Here is a 20217-nt window from a genome sequence, read left to right as displayed (position 1 = left end):
AAACCACTCCGAGTGCATTAGCACCGTATGACTCATTTACTGCATTTTGCAGCACATAACCCAAACCTAAAATTCAACAAAGACTTATAATGAGGTTGTGGTTGCTATGAGTTATGGTTACTATATGCTGTTCAGTCACATTACTGACTGAACAGCAAAGTATGTAAACCTGTCAATGGAATCGTGCAGGTAACATTTATAGTCAGGAATGTTATAGTGAGGTGGTGCTCTGGTAGAGCTTATTATAACACAGTGTGAATGTTGTGGCTTCTCTTTCGCATGTCGCAGCAATGGGGGTCCCAAGGTGAAGCATTTGGTCAAACCTGCAATACAAGTTGGGCAGTCTCACATTTGAGGATTGTTGCAGGCTGTTGACAGCGTGAGTAATATTTGAAAGTTCTTAAGATGCCTTCATAGTGCCTCTGCCAACTGCAAGGTTTGTGATGGCTGTTGAAATACATTTAATTGAGGCAGTACTAGTTAAGGATTAGTTCTTTCTAACATAGTGAAAGTGTGTGAAAAACGACAGTCGTTCACAGCAAGCACTCTTGTACCTGTTGTTTTTGACCAATACAGAATTTCTTAAAATTTGTGAATATGACACAGTGATAGTCATTCAGCTCAATTAATCCAAGCAGACATTACTTGTACAATTGATACAAATACATATCCACCCAACTATCAACAACTTAATAATTACGTTTTATTATTTAGTCGAACACTTCACTGCAGTGACTGTGAAGGACCAGCCAGAGCTGTGCGTCATGAGTCTTAACTTTTTCGTTTTTTGTTGGACAAACTAGTGCCCAGAAAAAGAAGCAACACTTCTTAATGCACAAAGACAATGGCAAGCGCAGTTATCTGAAAAAAAAAAAGAGGTCACAGTTTCACCACAAGTTCGAAGCAGTGAATGCGATAGCAACAAATCGGAAGGTTATACGAAAAAGGCTAGCAGCTAACTCCTTAAGTATCGAACCTGGCGTAACTCAGCTAAATGCTGGCGTAAGGAAACATGGACGCTGCAGCGAGCGAAGTGAGCTTCGTGCTGTCTATCACTTCATTGCAAACGGAGCCATGAGAACAGCATGTACAAAGGTATGAGTCGTCTGATGATTCCTGTAAGGATAAAGCAGGGTGACTGCACTCAACTGAGCAAAATGTGAAGTTTGTTGCTGCTGCAGCCATGCAGCCCCCCCATGGGCCTTTTGCTTAATGAAAGACGGCCAGCACATTTCCTCTCTCCTTGATACCTAAGTGTTCGTTGGCTGCACTCGCACATGGAACATACAACGCATGAGGCGATGTTATTGATTTGGACTATAAGGAACCTCACAGCGGAGCTAACATCAAAAACGTGCCAACAGTGCCTGTATAATTGCTATCACAATAAAAGCTGAGGACGTGAGCCACATATACATGTCTCGCGCAACATTCCATCCTAATTGTCAGTGCTCGCATATGTTCCACTGCTTGGGTGCTTTGTGATGATTAATAATATAATTGTTGGGGCTTTACATCCCAAAACCATGATATGATTATGAGAGATGTCATAGTAGAGGGCTCCAGGAATTTTGACCATCTGGTGTTCTTTAACAAGCACCTAAATCTAAGTACATTGGCTTCTGGCATTTTGCCTCCATCGAAATGCGGCCACCACGGCCGGCATTCCATCCCGCAACCTTCGGGCAATATGTGATGATTAGACAAGCTTCTTTCGCTATGAACAGTGGTGAGCCAGTCACTGGAAAATGTTACATGTGTCATTACGCACATCCGTTAGCTTAACACATCACTCACACCAGACACCAGCATCTCATCCTCCGTACTTATCACTTGTGTTCCAGAAGTGCTAGGACATATTTCACAGGGTGTCTACCGACCGGGAAAACTGGGAATTCTCAGGGATTTTGGGTAGTCTGGAAATACTCAGGGAAAACTCGGGGAAATTGTGCTCCCATCAGGGAAAATCAACAGTACCTTTATTGAAAGAGAACGAAAGTCGCGGTAACGCTGGCGCCAGATTTTGAACTCATTTTTCAAATCGAACGGCCACTGCGGGGAAGGAGCGCACCTCGATGCTTTCCTTGACTTCGGAGCGGTGGAGTGGGAGAGAAGCCAGCTAATGCGTGGCATGCGGGAACCACGGCACATCGTATCGCGCAATGTTGTCGGGGTGTTTTGTTACTACACCCTGTACTAGTTCTGTATCCTTTGTCGCGCGTGCTGTGCGTTACGCTCGATATGGTGTTCTTGTTGGAGCAATCCATTATATTCATTGTACATACGTATTATTAAAGTAAATGTATGTATCGTTACTGGAGTGTGTATGCCTTGCCAATTGTTTACTCTTTTGCGATTACTGACCCAAGCTGATGCATTTATTTTGCAGAACACCACAGTGGCTAGAACATGAAGCAAAAGCGAACAATGAAAGAGTACACCGAGCATTGCACAAGAGGATGATTATGTGTCATAGGAAGTGCTGCGACAAGTTTCTGGAAGCATGTCAAAAACCATTAAAATTATTTATTCATTCTTTGCGATGTAGTAACTAGTAAGGAAAGCTTAATCTTTATGTGAATGTATTACTCAGTTGCTGCGCAATCAACTGCTTGACTTCTCATTTTAAACATCTCCAGCCCAGTGTGGACGTTTTTTAATTTGTGACAGTGCTCAATACAGAAGTAGGAAAGCTCCTTACACTAGTACACCTTGTGTAGGCACCTTGAAGATTAACTTTATTAGGCTTGTGAAAATATTCGAGCAGTTCGAATATTTAAACGAATATTACAGTATTCGAATTCGCTTCGAAACGAATTTAAATAACAGACATATGTAAACCACATGTAACCCCTTGCAGAGGTGGTTTCACTGCAGCGCAGGGGTGCTATATCGTGAACACACTTTTCCAGGGGAAATCTGCACTGCCGCAAAGCCTCACTTTAAGGTTAAATGAACAAATTAGCCTCACATTGATTGATAATTTGTTAAGTTTAAAAGCTCGTTACACTGGCTTATATGCTCTAGGTATAGTAAATTTCAAAACGTAACATATTTTACAGGTTATCACTTGCATTCTACTGAAAGCCAAATCCTGCTACTATTCGAAGTTGCTTCCACTTCCCTTTGAACCAAAAAGAATGACATTTGCACATGGCTTGTTTCAATTAAAAAAAATATTGTGCAGGTTAGTTGGGTCATGACAAGTGCGCTCATTTTTCTTTATAATATTTGATATATGCAATTTGAAATTATTCGACCAAATCACTATATGCTTCGAACCTAAAATTTACTATTCACAAAAGCCTAAACTATATACAAAAATGTGTGAAGTAGTTCTTCTCTAAACACAGTGGACATATGTGTGCACTCGTGCATTTGCATCCTGTCCCGAGCTACACACGTAAAATGCAGGAAAACTTCAAAACTTGAAATTGCCTTTCTATGTTATTTTTCAGTACTGCGTTATAGCTAATCATCCTGTCAACCAGCAAGAGACATTTTGCTTCGTGGAACATGATTTCGAGGACTGTTTAGTTCTCTTCGATGTTGAGGATGTGTTGCTACAGGTCCATCTTCCTGAATTCTGGGAGTGCCGGCACTTCAAGAACTGTGCAGTACTATGATGCAAGAACTCTGCTGTACAGATTTAGGCTTGCTGCAGTGTATGTACAATGCTCACGGAACTAGGTGCATAAATTTAGGGCAAACAGATTTTCATACCTTGCTTTCCAGCTTCTGCAGTTTGTGTCACATTGGCATAATGTTGCTGCACACTTGCATCCAGATTTTCAGTGGTCATATTCACAGGCAGGTAGCAAGTTATCTCAAGCAATTATAAATATTGGTTGTTATGTGCCTAAAAGTTTTCATGCCGTGTTTCATTCCGTGAGCAACTCTACAGGTGTTCATTGGTACATGGTGTCAAGCTTGCAAATGTACATAAATAAAGTTGTACTCATACCTTCGTCTTTTGAGAAGAGGAAGTGTTATCTCAGGCGCTCCTATCTGAGTATATGGGAACTCTCTGAAGAAATAGTATTTTTTTGCAACCACTACACCAAATTTGATGAGGTATGCTGCAGTTCAATGTAAAACAAATAGAATGGAAGTGGATTTTGTGTGTGTGTGGGGGGGGGGGGGGGGCAATCTTTAAACACAAAGCTATGAGAGTACTTATCTAGCCTACTTTTGTGATGCTATCAGAATGTGCAGGACATGAACGTAATGGTGTGCATGTTGTGTATGTTATGGCATGAGTGGCATAAATTATATGATGCTGTTGTGATTGTTTCTTTAGCCAAGGTATCAGAATGCACGTGATAATCATGCATCGCATAACACGAATGACATATCATGACGTGCATCTGGCATGTATGTCACGAGTGGCATAAATTACATGGTGTCATTGCGCTAGTTTAACTGGATAAACATTGATATGCGTGACACAAGATAACCGTATATGCCGTAAAATATTTACTCGCAGAACATCAGGACTGGATATGTTGGCTACCTGCTGTTATGACCATGTAGTAATATAATGCATGTGTACTACTATGCCGCTCTCACTTAAGTGCTTTGAACACTGAGATAGTTCCTCTTAGGGAAATCCATCACCAATCTTGGGAAAAAAAAAACCATCACAATTATATAAACTGCACCTAATACACACCTTGAGTGAGCAAAATTGACACCCCTTTGAAAAAAGAACTCGCAGGGTCCCTTCGTTATGCATTGGCCATGACTTGAAGGCGAAAGGCATCTCTTTTTCAGTAAATCATACTTACCCCCCCCCCCCTTTGGCCTAGGGTTGGTGTTGCGCTGGCTCTGGGATCGGCCCACCTTTGAAGCAACGATGTCATGTGATTACGTGGTGTGTTATGATAACGTCACAAATTTCAGCTATCTGTGACATGGTGACCTTCAGAGCGGTGATTACGTGGGCTTGTTCTTTTGTACACGTTGCTTTCTTTTTTTAAATTGGGGGATGCTTAAGCTTCGCCTTTAAGAGTTGAACGCGATAGCGATATCCGGCCGCATCCTCATCGTGCTCTGTTTCACTTGTCATTATGTTCAGTCGCCCGGTCTCGCACACTCGACATACCTATTATAAAGGTTTCCGCCCTCTTCAACAGCACTTTTATAACAACAGTGTATCCACAGCGTGTGTGTAAGAGAATGTGCACACTAATGTGTATGCCCTTTGTAATGGGTGGCATGCTTTAAACCAGCCGCAATTACGCGCGTGATACTTTTTCGAAGTTGCGGTGTACCCACTACGTGTTCGTAAGGGAATACGCGCAATAATGTGTGTGCCTTTCGTAATGGGTGGCCGGCTTTAAACCACCAACTCGTAATGCAGTTCACATGGTGTGACGCCCGATAGCAATATACACGTTTTGCTGCGATATTACATCTCGTACTGTGACACCTGTACACAGAACGCGTATGTTTGTGAAGCATGAAAGTTAATTTCAGTGCAGTTCCAAGCAATGGAGTGGCTCTGTGGTAGAACACCTGCTTGCCACGCAGACGACCTGTGTTCGATTTTCACTCGAACCTAAAATTTTTTAATTATGTATTTCATACAAGATGATGACTTTTCGCTCACAACCAATGACGCCGACACTGACACCGGAATTTCTGCGGAACGAGCTCTTTAACGCTATCGCGTTAAAACAGCATAAATGGGACACTGAAAGAACCACACTGCACTGGCACTGGTTTTGTGTGATTATTTTCTGTGTCCCATTTATGCGCTGCATTATAACACTATGTCATGATGACGTCACGTCTCAAATGACCCATCTCAGAATTTCATATTATGTCGTTTCATTTTTGGTACCATTTATGTTGACGGAACTGGTGACGATCGCCTTTCCCGTTTGTTAAGGAACATACAGCTTTCACCTTCGTAACTGCTAGTTGGCAAGTAGGTTTTTTTTTCTTACTTTGTAAGCACTGCAACAATTCTACACAAGCTGTAAATATTCAGAACAAATTTCTGTGCTCCAATAGATGCTGTTCATGAAACTGTGATATCTGTTTTTGGTTTTGCTGTGAAGATAGTGTTTTTTTTTCATATACAATACAGATTTTTTAAATAATAATGCTAGAAAGTAAGGCCCCTGTCGTCTTCCAAACGAACTCTATGCCGCAGTGGAAGAAATTTGCCGAACCTAAAGTTACATTGAAATGAGTAATAACAAAATCTCATTAATTATTAACTCGAGGGCAGTTGTTTATATGAAAACGTTGTAGGATGTGACAGATTTTGGCATGCCAATTTTTTAAAACTCCCAAAAAGCACAAGTAATATGAGATATTAATCACTGAAGCTGAAGGCCCCAATCCAGGCGATATCGAAACGAAGCGCACAGGAAATGCACCAGCTGTGTTAAGTCACACCGGAAGTTCATGTGACGAACTTTGAAAAATGGCACGTCAGAGCAGAATCTCGTCGGGAAAAATGGCAAGTCCCAAATACTAAATCGGACTGCTTATTCTTTGCGTTTGGTTTGCAGTGCTTATCTGTTTCTTAAACTGTGATTAAGCGCAGAGAACTCTTTCGCTTGTCAGCGAGTAGTAGTGCTGCAGTGGCTGCTGCCTTGTTTTACGCTGTACCACGGCCACTACATAAAAAAACAGGTGCGGCCTGCTGCGTCGCGTCGCCGTCAATGGGCGAGCGCGGGTCGGCTGAGTTGACAGTTGCGGCAGCTGTTTTGGGTGAGAGCGCCACTAGTACAATACACTCAAACCTCATTATAACAAAGTCGCATCAGCCACGAAAATAACTTCATTATATCCGAAAATTCGTTATAAACGTTTATTTGTAACACTGTAGCTATTACAAGACTATTCCTCATTTACTTCGTTATAACCGATAATTCGTTATATCCGTGTTCGTTATAACGAGGTTTGAGTACTCAAGGCAGACGCCGGTTCGTGTTACTATGTGGTCGCCTCAGGATTTATGCGTGTCCGTGTGCTTTTTCGTGTGCTTTCTTGTGTGTGACCGCGTGTGTGGGCAGCTTGCATCACGTTTCATGCGCCTGAGTACGGTTTTGCGCACGTGTGTGGCAGACGTTTTTTTTTCTAGCGGTGTGATGCCTCGAAGCTGTTGTGTGCCGCTGTGCAACTCGAACGCGTGAAAAGACGCTACTGTGAAGTACCACGTATTCCCGTGCGATCGACAATGTTGGGAAGCGAAATATCCGTAATAGAGCACTTCTTTTTGTCACAAACGAGCGCTAAAACAGGCGCGCACCGCCGCATCCAAATGACAGCGTCAAGTCACTGCGCCGACCGTTCCCCCAGAGAACATCTTCCCCCCACTGGGCCCGCGCAACGAAAAAAACAAAACAACAAAAAAAACTAGCATCATAAGGCACCCAGGGTGTGCCGTTACCCTCTCCACCGAAGACGCCGTCACGACAGCCTAACACCCGCGCAGATCGGGAGAATTCGAGAGACCAAAGTGGAACCAACCGTATACGCAGACGAACCGGCGAGACGAATCCCTTTCCTCTAGCTGTCGCTGTACTAAGTGCTATGTTCGCGAAACCGGGAAGGATCCAAACGAGAGACGACGGATGGTAGGACAGGGTGGTGAAGTCGGCGAAGAAGTTATGTTGTTCGTGTAAGTCGTGTACTGCGGTCAGTTGATCTTGAAGAATCGAGTGATGACGCCGTGGGAGCACTGTTTAGAAGAGAGTCGTCGAATGACGGTGACCAGAGCTGGAGTTCGTTTGAGTGTTTCCTGGAAGAGAAATATTCCAGAAACGTTCGAAGAATTGTGGGCTGCACACGTTTGGTGAATATTCAAGGCCTTAAGTGTTCTTGGATAGTTTTGAATGGATGAGAGTGCATTTGTAGCACGGTAAGTTTGTTCCCGTTGTTTTAAACACCATCTAAGTGATGTGAGTTGTAATTGATACCTGCCGAGCGTGCAAGTTTGTGTGATGCTTGTACTGCCTTAACTGAGAATACATTTTGTTTCTGTTATCAACTCTTGGCTCTATCTTGGTCTTCGGACCACAACCGGCGTTCGTTACTAAAACTAAAAGGACCTACATTTAAACTGTGCACGCTTAACGTGGTGCGTTTTGGTGGGCTGATATGTCGGCCCTTGGAATCTGCCCGGCGACCGCCTGCCCATTAACGGGATCAGTGATTCAGTGATACTTTTCATTTCAAGTGAGTCAAACGGGCAGCATTCATGGACAGTATTGAGGCCTACTCTACAAAACATTGGTACTCCTAGGGCAAACTGTTCACATATGTGGGGTAATCGGCACTTCTAATAACGACTCCAATATTCAACCTGTAATGTGCAACTATAAAACACGTTATCTACAGCCTGATTCGAGTAAGCGTCATGCATACAAATGCGACTGTCGAGGTGCTTCTCTGTGAATAGCTGTACCGGTGTGGTGGCGCCAGAGCAGGCGCGAGGTGAATTAGGCCCCAGACGCTGTTTCGGCGTCACGCAGCAGGCCGCACCTGTTTTTTATGTAGCGGCCGTGGCTGTACAGTGAAAGAAAAGGTGGAAAATGAGGTTTTCTCAAGTGCAGCGTGAAAAGATCGGTTAAGCACAAAACATTACATGCAGTGAATACGCATGTAATGTCCAATTGGATTGTTGTAAACCTTCCTAGGGCACCTACTGCAGGTACAGTTGCGAGGTACCCACACGTGTCTGTGAGGCACTCCTACATAGCTGCCCACTTTTTTGACGCTTTGGCCGATGAACATGATGAGTTATGCCAGAGCCCTTTGTAATGTGTGGACAGCTTTAAAACACTCACTCATTAAGTCGTTATGCAATTCACAAGGCACAATGCTTTGTGTGATTCTACTTTCAATTTTTTCTAAGCAATTTTAAGCACTGGCATAGGTCTGCGGTATAGGGAACCTGACTGCACATCACAGAATATCTGGTATGAGACCCCGATTCTTATTATTACAGCGAAAGCTGTTATGAGATCACAACAACAGCCGTTTTTGGTGCTGTAGTTGTCCGTCGCCGCCACCAGTGTCTGTAACCACTATCGCGCAAAAGGAGAAAAAAATATCCAGGATCGGATGGGATTTGAACCCAGGCCACCTGTGTGGCAGTCGAGTATTCTACCACAGAGCCACATGCCGGTGATTGAACCTCCTTTGCAAAAAATAACCTATACATTTGCCTGTCGGTCAAGGAATCACGTTTACATATGTAACATAGCGTGGTAGAAGAGTAAAATAACAAACGAGCGTCACACAATGTGAATTGCGCAATGAGTGTGTGGTTTAAAGCTTTAAACCACACACTTCCCACCCACTACAAGCTTCCCACCCACTACAAGAAGCTCAGCCATAATTCTTCGTCACCAACCACAGTGTTAAAGTACACATAATGCCTTACAGATGTGTAGCAGGTATGTTGCTTCTCTACAGAATGGCGAATAATGGTGTAGTGGGTGCTTCTTTACTTCACAAAAATTATAATTTATGGCGTAGCGGGTACCTTCCAAGTGTACTGGTATTGGTTGCCCTAAGAGAGTTTACAACAAGCTCTAGAAAGGCCACTCTTCCAGCTTTCGCTGCGACCGTGCTGCGTGTTCTGTGCAGGCCTGGCGTTTTTTTGCCCCCATCAGGATTTTTCGCTCACAACTAGGCATGTGTGAAAATCCGAGCACTTCAAATAGTCGAACGAATATTACACTATTCGAATTCGCTTCAACACAAATTTAAATAATTCGAAATTTCGAAGTACGCAAAATGAACGAAGAGGCGTATATAAGACATGTAACAGGATATAGCACCCCCCTGTTGCAGTGAAACCACCTGTAAAGGTGGTTTCACTGCAGCAGCAGGGGTGCTATTCTGTGATTACACCTATCCAGGGGAAATCCACAATGCCGCGAAACATAATTAAAGAAAGAGACAAAATCAGTTCAATACTCCTTTATTGCATTTGCAAAGATCGTATGGTTGAAGCTCCCTCTCATGCACTCTCCGTGCACAAACTTCTTGATGGCAGTGTTGGGTGTCACCAGATGACAGCTTGCGCCACGTAGGTAGTTGTCGCTAGGAAAAATGTCACCCACATGAACAGGTGCCTGCTTGATGGTGGCTTGCTTCAAACTGGTCGATACGAGGTCTCATCACCTCATGATCAGGTGGACAATTCCTTTCTGCTTTTTTATTTTTACTTGCCTCCTCAAGACAGCTTCCTAGAACTCGTGTTTGTACCTCGGCTCCTTAATTTCTGAAGGAAGAGAGTCGCACAGAAAACACAACTGAGTGCATCAAGACAGAATGACATGGTGTGGCTTCTCTCATACAAATGTCTTCACGGAGGCTATGCTTTTAAATTTTAAATTCCAGTAGCACTTAGAAGCTCAAATCAATCCAAAAAGAAAAAGTTCATTCAATCTGACAAGAAACATGCTTGCACTTAAGTATGTAGCATTGGCAGTTACAGACCTTGACCTCTTGATACACATTTACAAAAGCATATAAGATGCTCATCTTATATGCATTTACGAAAGCATTATAAGATGCTCATCTTATAAGCAGTGGTGGAACAGAGTACGTGGGTTTGGAGGCAAAAGTGCCTTTTGTAGCATGCTAAGAGCATCCAGAAAGTCCTATTCAAGCAAGTTTGGAGTAGCCGGAAGCTCCGTTCAGAGCAGGTGTAACACCGTTTCGCAGCTCTTGCGAAGCAGCATTTGTCCAATGCTGCATTTAGCAAACCCTAAGCTAAATTGTACAATACCTTTACTTAGCTATGTATTGTACACATACTCATGTTGTCTTTCTTGTTCTGTTTTATACAGTCACGTCTCCCAATGGCCACATTCGTGCTGGGTAGTACAATGCCTTGGGAAATATGCTCGTATCCTAGAAGTTTTCTTCCAGTAAAACAAGGGAGGTGTTTGGGTGCATTTTTTTTAATCAAACAGTGGTTTCAGTGCGTGCACAGCTAAACAGCTTTGTGTTTGCCAGTCACAGGGTTCCAAGAGCCGATGCACGCACCCAGTTACACACTGGTTATGTAGACGATGTAACTAGTGCGTGTTGAAAGGCATAACTAGTCAAACCATCTCCAGATAAGAAAAGATAACACCAAAGACCATAAGCAAAAATGCGCAATCATCTCACTACAAAAGCAAACCGAATTAACAAATGCAGGCGAAATGTCCAAAATGCTTCGCTCATAGACATAGATATGGAAAGCTGTGGGCCTTTGCAAAGCTAGGATCGTTTTTCACCTCCCATAAACTAAAAACTTTCAAACAAAAATCGTCTACGATGAGCCACAAAAACATTTTAGTTACTTTCGCTCATTCTCGATTAGTTGTGGCACAGCGGCCAGCGCCGGCAAACGAAACAAGTCCGGGAAAATGCCGCACCAAGAACTCCAAAGCAGCGCGTAGCGCCGTGGAAGAGGGCATCACAAGATCTTGAAAAAAAAAAAAATATCCCACCCAAGAGGCACTGCATACATGGCCGATGGTCGGGAGCATGGAGGAAAGAAGAAAGGCCCGAAGAGTGGAAGGGGAAGAGCGAAAAAAGGTTCCCTTGCCGAGACTAGTCAAATAACGCCCGCTCCACCTTTTTCTTTCTTTTTATTTTCTTTCGTGGCCCTTAGCACCTGCTGAGCCAACCTCCATGGCTGATCACAGCCTGGATGAAACCGAAAACACAACATTTCAGTCGAATTTTCGGGTACTGGGTTTGATGAATGTCGCACCTTGCGGCTAAATTTGGGTGCAGCGGCACACTATGGTGCTGACAAGTTTGGCGCTAGAGGAGTGGTTCGGCACAGGATGGTACAGGAAAACAAGTTTGGCACACAATGGCGCGAATGGCGCAGCTGTTCCACCACCCCAGTATAAGTGGTAGACAGAGTCAATTTATACTGTAAAATGAAATAAAATCGATTCTTTGCATTATAACAGTATATGTTTTGTTTTTGAGCCTATAAAGAATGTTTATAACCTGCCTATAGCAGATAGCATGACTCTGGACCTTCAGCTCAGATGCACCTTATGTGTACAAGTTAGAATGCACAATTAACAAATGTTAGAATATTTCTTTTGTTAGATGCTTAAGTTATTACTTTCTTGCACACATTGCAATTCACAAGTAGCAGCTGAAGAGTTCACAAGGCATATCTATTTGGAATTAGGGGTTAGTATAGAACACTAGTATTGAGATATAATAATTTGAAAGTAGGCAACAAAATGCATTGGCATTACATTTAAAAGGTACTAAATGAAATACTAGCGTAATTTTACAGGTGCATACTCGAAACAGGTACCATCATCAGAGTTTGGTCCAAGTTGGTGTGCCTTGCACTTTCACCGACTGAAATTTATAAACTGCTATAAAATAACTGATTTGGGGAATTTTTGTTACTTCCCAAATTATACATTTAAAGGGGTCATGAAGCACCCCTTGGGCTGATTGAAAAAACACATCCTGCGGAAAGCTGACACGGCTATGAACTGCTCTGCCAAATATTACATTCGTGCGCGCCGCGTAATGGCCACAAGCGGAGCGCGCAGTTGCCGTTTCCCCAGGCACCCTCTTTTCAAACAGAGGCCGGTTCTCACTCTCGTCGGTGGGCGGGGCGTCTGTCCGCTGTACGTCGCAAAGACATAGCATGCTTATTGGCCGATAGCCGACGTAAATCGAGAGCGGCGTTCGGATCAGATGCGCTTCTTGCCGCGGAGTGCCGCCACTTGCCGGCGCCGCACTCCTCAGTACACGGTAGCCGCACTCGCGCAAGCGAATCACAGCGGGAGAGCGATCGCGTTTCATGACGCGCGCTGGCGTAACTTCTTTCCCCCATGCCATCCCTCCCTGTCTAGCTTCCAGTGCGCTTGTCGGCACGAGAAAAGAGAGAAAGCGCTGGGAGCGTGCGCCAAACCCCCGTAACTCCGCTGATTCTTGACGGATTCGAGAAATTTTTGCGGCAATCGATTCGGGAGGCAGTACACTCCGATACTGAGGCCATTAGATCATTACTTGGAAAAGTGGTTCATGACCCCTTTAAACATTATCACATGTATGTGCCTCTGAGCATTCTATGTTCAATGACTGTAATTTTGCTGTATCAGTTAAAGCTGTGCCATATCCTACAATCTTTTTCAACATGTGTAGTAAAAACAAAACAAAAAAGAGGCATTTTTTGTAAACATGGCAGCCCTGTGTACCAACCTTTGGTTTTGTCTGCGTAATCATGCTATGTGTCATCTTCGTGGCAGTCTGGGTGCTTTCCGTGGCTGTCCTGACATGTCGACTCCCCGTCTCCAGTGGACGGCTCGCAACAGGTATTCTGTAGACGCTCTTCTTGCACTGCATAGCCCGCAAAGAGACAAGAAGTACCTCTTCACAAAACTCGCTTGCTAGCTGAGGGGCTGTGAGGAGTTGTGCCAGGACACATAGGAAACCTTAAACAACCAGCCAAAATGTGCCACAAAACATTGGTGGAAGCGGAAAGGCTGTGAATTACAGCGACGGAATCAAGCATACTTTTCGTGACTTGAATAGGACCTGTAAAGGGAAACTAAAGACAGTTTTTCTCGTATTGGTAAGTTACTCTTTCACATTACCAAAACCACCATGCTTTCCGTGAGAAGACGCTCATTAAGAGAGAAAATGCGCAAAAAGAAAATGCGGGTGGCAACGCCACATTACAGTTCCCACACCAATCGACATGGCGACATAGATTTCGACGCCGTCTACTAGGGTGTACGCCGTTTCTAATCAGTAAAAATGAATTACATTGTCCTCTGGGGAGACCAGAGACTTGACATACCAAGTTCTGGGAAATTTCGTTGCGCCAGTGTCGCCAAAATACGAAAAATACACTTTGAAATCCGTGACATTATGTGCGGAGATTTCCGCACAAAATTTAAAAGCGAGACATTGACTTTGATTTTCTCCTCTATTAGCCTTTTGCGGTCCGAAACCTTTTCCCAGGGTTGTACGTTCTAGTCCGAAAGTAAAAGGCTCAAAGTTCCAGTAAAAGAAGTTTACTTACTCTTTTACAGATGGCGCATAATCTGAGAAAACGCGCGTGAATCAACCGCGAAAGAACTTGTCCAGCAGTGCTCGACCATGAACCGCTGCGGCCATGTTGCATTCACCACAAAGGGTTAAGGTGGTAGGCCACCTTGAAAAATCGAATTTTTTTCACGAGATCGATTTTTAGTTTTTTGTGTTTTTTGAATGCCCAACCATTCAAAAATATGTTGCAACAAAAAGTATCCTCATATCGTCATTAGTTTGCAAGTTACACCAAGTTTCACATAGCCCATGCTTGTATAGCGAAACCGAAATCATATTGTGTTTTTTTCGAAAGTAAGTGTTGTTTCGTGTATATTAATGATATTCGAAATACTTCATAATTTTTAATGTGACTGTTACATAAGAGGATGTCAATAAATATAACTTTGTGTTTCTAATTGTTATTAAATCTCTAAAAACGGCCGCAGGGGGACGCACGCCTCTTGCAAGCTCAGAAATGTTTCTTTGCGTTTTTCTCAAAATAAGAATTTGCTCCAAGTCATGTGACGCCAACATTCATAACTTTTTTCTCAGTGTGTACTTCGAACTGAAATTTTGTATAATAGTTTACAACGTATATATCTGTGCAATGAACTAGAATAAATGAAATTGATGGAATATTTTTAAATTCACAGCCAATTTTGCAAAAAGGTTCTGTCTAAACTGGCTCTTTTTTCCCATCTTTTTTGGTTTTTTAACATTACTTCCTTGATATTTGCTGCATAATATTTATCCTAGTTCATTGCACAGCTCCAACCTTTAGTTACACAAATACCAAAGGTTTACTGAATTAAGCCACCCATTAGTCACTTATCACTGCTGGCGTGACTACCACTTTTAAGGCAATTTTTGACAAAGATCATCTCCCAAAAAATAAATAATCAATATTTTGCATCATAAATGGCTGGATAAGTTAAATAAGACATGCTTGTTTTGAAGAAAAAGTTATTTCAACGCTGGCTGCTCCTGAAAAAAAAATTTTTTTTTGAGTGGCCTACCACCTTAATAGACATATAACAATGAAATTAATGTCCTTAAGAGTTTTCAGAGTACAATTCATCAATCCGAACCCATTCATTGTTTCACTTTAGTGTCCCTTTAAACTACATTTAAAAGTCACAAAAGCTAGCTTGTCGCATCTACTGACGACAAGCCTTGGTACTGAGTGAAGGAGTCATTTGGATTCGTGTTTTTATGTAGTTCGCTGTTTGGACGCACCAAAACACATGCTTTATCCCCGCTTTATTCCATGCTTACTCCAGTGCAAAAGAAATTGACACACATGTTAAATGTGCGCAGCATGCATGCTTGAGCAACCAGACGCAGCGCAGGAACGTGAGCCGCTACCGAGCTCACCCACCATTGTTTGCAGCAAGAGCTGCGTGTACGGCTGTGTCAGTGATGCAGATAAAAAAATGTTGAAAGTGTTGCACAGCATTTTCTGCCTTACCACTCCATGATTAGACACTGACTGGTAAGCTTTCTTTTGCACTATAGAAAATGCTTATCATGAAATTTGGTTGTCACTCCCTATAAAGGGGCCCTGCTATGCATTCAGAATGCAGTGTGTGTGTGTGTGTGTGTGTGTGTGCCACTGTTGGTGTCACAGCTTCCCTGAATATATACAGCACATTCTTTTTTTAGAGAACACAGGTTTTTTATAAAAATCCTATGACAGTTAGGCTCCAGTCATTTTTGCACGAGAACTCTATTTTGAGGCAGCGACACTGTGCCACAGCTAAAGTGACATGGAAATGAATAATTAACAAAACTTGTTAATTAACTTTATAGTAGTTATTTACTTTAGGACAGTTAATTATATGGGAAATTTGTAGGACGTCACAATTAATACCCATTTTTTAGAAATAGGGAAAGTTGCACGTAATTTGAGATTACTGAATTTTAAGAACAATATTGAAACTGACTGCCCTTAGCGCGCAGGAAACGCCACCACTCTGTTACGTCAGACCAGAACTTCCCGTGACGAAATTGGAATGAAGGTGTGAAATGACTGAATCTGGTCAGGAAAAACGGCAAGTCCGCTGACGTACACAAGGAGACCACCTATTCTTTGCGTGCGATGTGTGGTGCTCATCTCTTTTTTTTGCGATGTGCACAACAAAACTGCAACATACATCATTTTTATTTCTCTGTACGGCATAAAACTCAGGAGCAGCCACTACATCGCTTCTTACAGAAAGGCGAAACAGCTTTTTGTGCCTGCTTATAGTTTAAGATTAGGTTCAGTCAGGTTAGCAATCTACCAGGTGAATTCGCCATGTGTATCAGTTATGATGCACGAAAGCTGGCAAAAAGCACTAATAATAGTCACTTTAAAAATTCAGGAGAGTATTACAGCTTCAGCATCGCCTACCTCCCAACCTTTTTACCAAGCATTCACAAACACGTGGATGCTAGGTACTATTTCTAATTATGTCTCTAACTCTTCAACACCAACAACAATATGCACTGCCGATCGTTGAGTAGTGACTTTATATGCGCATGAAAAATGCAGTCAGGTTTCCTGGACTTTGTTCAATAAGCAAAAAGATGGCAGGATCAGTTCGCTCACAGTGACAAACAGGATAATATTGAGCTTACACTGAAAACATTATTTCAAGTCTGCTGGTAGGTTAAGTCCTAGAAAAGTTCATTTAAGTTGGACTGCTTGGAATAGAATACTGTTCATGTTAGTTAGGTTCACAGCAATTAAGCAAGTGGAAAACAGTGCCTTGGCTACAAGATGCACCAGATAAGAATATTAGGGGTGTGCGAATATTTGAGTTTCGAATTTGAATCGAATAATACCTAACCGAATAATTCGATTCGACTTTTGAATAGCTAGTATATTCTAAGTTTCGAATAATTCGACAGGACGAATATCTAAAATGCGACAAAGGCCGATGGTGCAACTTGGCTAGGGTGGGATGGCTAAAACTAACGGTAACGTCGTTACAGTAGGTCTTTCGTTAAAACTTACACCGATATCCTGGTACAAAAGCGAGCGCATGTTTATTTTTAAGGGAATTATGTAATGTCAACACGTAAAAAAAACATAAGAAAACTGTCAAGCTCTTTCACAACTTCGCCTCTGAAATGAAGGCACGGACCTTTCTTGCCTAGTTCAGTTGCATATGCCGCAGGCACCGTTAAAACGTCCCGACTTAGGCCCGCAAAGCCCTCGCTGATTGGATTCACATATGAAAATTTGTTCATGCTGTGCAGTCGTCACTGCTGCACCACATCACTCGTTCAAAAACTCCCATCATTACCGTGCGTTGTTCGAACGCTGCTGTGAACAGGCACCCGAAGATTTTTGGGCCCCGAGTACCCATGGAGATAAAGTGCAACTGCACGGCCATAGATGAAGCACAATTGAAGCCATATTCCATGACCATATATGGAAAAAACGAAACAAAAGCTAGCTACCGTACCCCCTTCTTTTAGCCGTAAGGAGGTTAGGAGTGCCCCTGCTAACTGGAGTGACGGCTCTTCTATCAACATGGCTGCAAGGCCAAAAAAAGAAAAAGAAAAAGAAAAATGCCCTTCTCAACAAGCGCGTAATAAAGCTACCACCAAGCCGTAGCGTCCCTGATTTTTCCTTTGTCTTGCTGTAACTGGTGGTACACGTTTCGTGTAAATACAGTAGAACCTCGTTGATACGTTTCCGAAAAAAACGCGGAAAATAAACGTATGATCCGGGACAACGTACGATCCGAATCCAGTAAAAATTGAGGCTGACAAGCCCATATTGAGGTGCATGGGCAAAAAACATTTTATTTCTCAAAAAAACATGGAGGCGGGACTCTTCGATTTTCGAACACCTGGCATCTCGCTGGCAGCCAGAGACCAGCCAGCTAGTTCCGGTCCTGACTGGAAATAACGTCGTGGTCACGTGTGTCGAAATCCCGAGACAACCCGATTATTGCAAAATCGAACTCTGGGACAAGCAGCGTAAACGTATAGAAACGCTACCGCCGTGTCCGCAGACGAAACTTTGCGCCGCATGAGCGTCGGTTCTTTCTGCATTGCTGCTTGGAAATATGAGGCTAGGTTTGCCGAAGAGCGGGAGTTATAATCTCGAGCATACGCATTTGGCATACGATCACGTAGGTTCGCAAGATCACGCGCGACTCGCCCCGTCCACGAAGAAAATTGCCGCCCCGCTAAAGGCTTAACAAGCTCAACTCTGCGCAGTGCACGGAACAATCGCGCGGTACAACACGATTTGCGAAATCTCGCGAAAGTGATAAGCGTCCCGAAAGCGACAGCTGCTCGCGGCTATCGCATACTACGTCGCATGCTCGCGCTGATCAGTTTGCGCGCTGTCTTAACTTGAGACATGCGCTGGTATGTTCGCCGCCACTCGTAATCGCACCATCGCGCACGGCGGAACAGGCTTTAAAAGATAACGCCCTGCGTAATGGCAACTGAAGGTGAGGTCCCCAAGCGCCCGCATTGCGATCCGTCGACTCCTCAAAAAGATGGCGGCGAGCGCGCATCCGTCTCGCCTGATCACCAGAAAACTCCCAGATATCTTCCAGAAAAAACTCGGGAGAAAAGTGTGGGGGAAATTGTCAGCCATATTCACTGGGCACAATGGCGGCGTTGCTGTGGTTACGTGTCGTGGCGTGCTGCTGTGCAGCGGCGGCGATGCGGCGACGACATGTGCGTTTCCGTAGGTCTTGTACCGAACCGTGGCGGACTGGACGAGCGACAGCCTCCATTCTTTGGCCGTATTGTTAGTTCCCCCGGCTGTTGTAGCCATGGGGTCTGAACAAAAGTGTGTGAAACGCGTGTGCATCTATGTACCGTGCTACGGATGAAGGATTTGCAATGCTCAGCAAAATAGTGCCACGTGCTACAGAAAAGACTTTTCTTTTTTTTAAAGCCGTTTGAAGATTTTGACGGCCAGCGTCGCTGCCTGCCTTGGGGTCGGAGTGTGGTTGACAGAGAGCGGCGATCGAGCAAATCGGAGAAGACACGGAGGAAGAGACGCGGAGGGGACAATCCGCCTTTTTCACGACGCCCCTGCGCATGCGCTCACCCCAAGCGGAAAAGTCGAGAAACGTCTCTTCATCTCGAAGGCTTTGCTTCTGGCAATACCAGTTCTCCCGGCCCCTACCAAACCCCTACCAAAACGGCAGAGGGCAGCACAGGAAAATGAAAGAGGCGGATTGAGCAAAGCAGAGAAAACGCGGAGGGGGAAAAACACTGCGGAAATACCGCCGTCGCCGCGCGGCGGCTGTCTGCCACTTCACGCTTCACGAGTACACGAGAGGGCCCTTTTTGCGCGCCTGAATGGGAGTTTCTGACTACAAAACGTATCATACGATAGCAGTTTTCCGCGGTGCTGAACGTTGCTGCCGAATAATCGTATTTTTCGGGAACGTATTAACCGGAACGTATTGCACACAGCTGTAATGGGTTATTTTTAATTTTCCCGATTTCGAGCGTAGGAGCCGGGAAATCGTATCAACGAGGTTCTACTGTACTATTCAATATTCGATTTGGTATTCAATATTTCTGCCCACTATTTGGCACTATTTGATTCGAATTCGATTCAAGATGAAATTGCACTATTCGCGCACCCTTAAAGAATATATATTCATAGTAAAAACAGCGCGAAATTTACAAGGACGACACAGATTGTTGATTCCACAAGAGATCGAACATACCTGTCCGGTCGATATTTTTGTTTTGCCTGGGTTTTTTATATCTTATCTGGGCACATTCAAAGTGCACAAAACCGAAAATTTTATTTCCAAGGAACGCTCCCAGCGCGCCAAAAAAATATTTGAAGGTCGCGGTGTGAGCCTCCTGTTTTTGCTCACTGCAATGTTTTCAGATCTCACGGCCGAATTTAACACGAACTATAAATTATGTGCCGAAAATTTTTTTTGCTGGTTTTAATACGCATTACTGCGAAACATCCATGCTTTTTTTATGCCGCCCTCAACAGGAAGAAAATGTGAAAAAATGGCAAACACGCCGAAATCAAAAAAGTGTGCCAAGTTTGAGACACCTTGACGCCTTTACTATTTCAAACAGAAACTTGAAAACAATGTCAAATATAGAAAAGAGCCTTTGCAACATTCATATGAAAGATCACTTTCCTACGGGCAGCGCAAAAAAAACAAAAAAAATAGTTAA

General features: G+C 43.5%; 2 protein-coding genes across 5 annotated transcripts in view; one reads left to right on the top strand and one right to left on the bottom strand.

Moving 5' to 3' along the window:
• Window positions 1–3779, top strand: part of LOC119395884 (protein MMS22-like) — a 123499-nt gene extending 119720 nt beyond the window's left edge. Inside the window, exons 32-33 of the mRNA XM_037662893.2 lie at window positions 289–379; window positions 2390–3779. Coding sequence (XP_037518821.1) covers window positions 289–308 — 20 coding nt within the window. The 3' untranslated portion in view covers window positions 309–379; window positions 2390–3779. The remainder of the gene's footprint in view (window positions 1–288; window positions 380–2389) is intronic.
• Window positions 3780–9936: 6157 nt separating this feature from the next.
• The window catches only part of LOC119395883 (troponin I), a 31795-nt gene continuing 21514 nt past the window's right edge, over window positions 9937–20217 (bottom strand). For 3 of the 4 annotated variants that reach the window (XM_049416804.1, XM_049416805.1, XM_037662890.2), the window contains 2 exons: window positions 13213–13350; window positions 9937–10252 (listed from right to left, as the gene is read on the bottom strand). In XM_049416804.1, coding sequence (XP_049272761.1) covers window positions 10205–10252; window positions 13213–13350 — 186 coding nt within the window. In that variant the 3' untranslated portion in view covers window positions 9937–10204. The remainder of the gene's footprint in view (window positions 10253–13212; window positions 13351–20217) is intronic. The other variant, XM_037662892.2, reaches the window with a different exon arrangement.

This window comes from Rhipicephalus sanguineus, chromosome 6 (assembly GCF_013339695.2).
Source record: "Rhipicephalus sanguineus isolate Rsan-2018 chromosome 6, BIME_Rsan_1.4, whole genome shotgun sequence".
Classification (NCBI taxonomy): domain Eukaryota; kingdom Metazoa; phylum Arthropoda; class Arachnida; order Ixodida; family Ixodidae; genus Rhipicephalus; species Rhipicephalus sanguineus.
The sequence above is the reverse complement of the archived record's forward strand: the minus strand, read 5'-3'. Positions and strand labels throughout refer to the sequence as shown.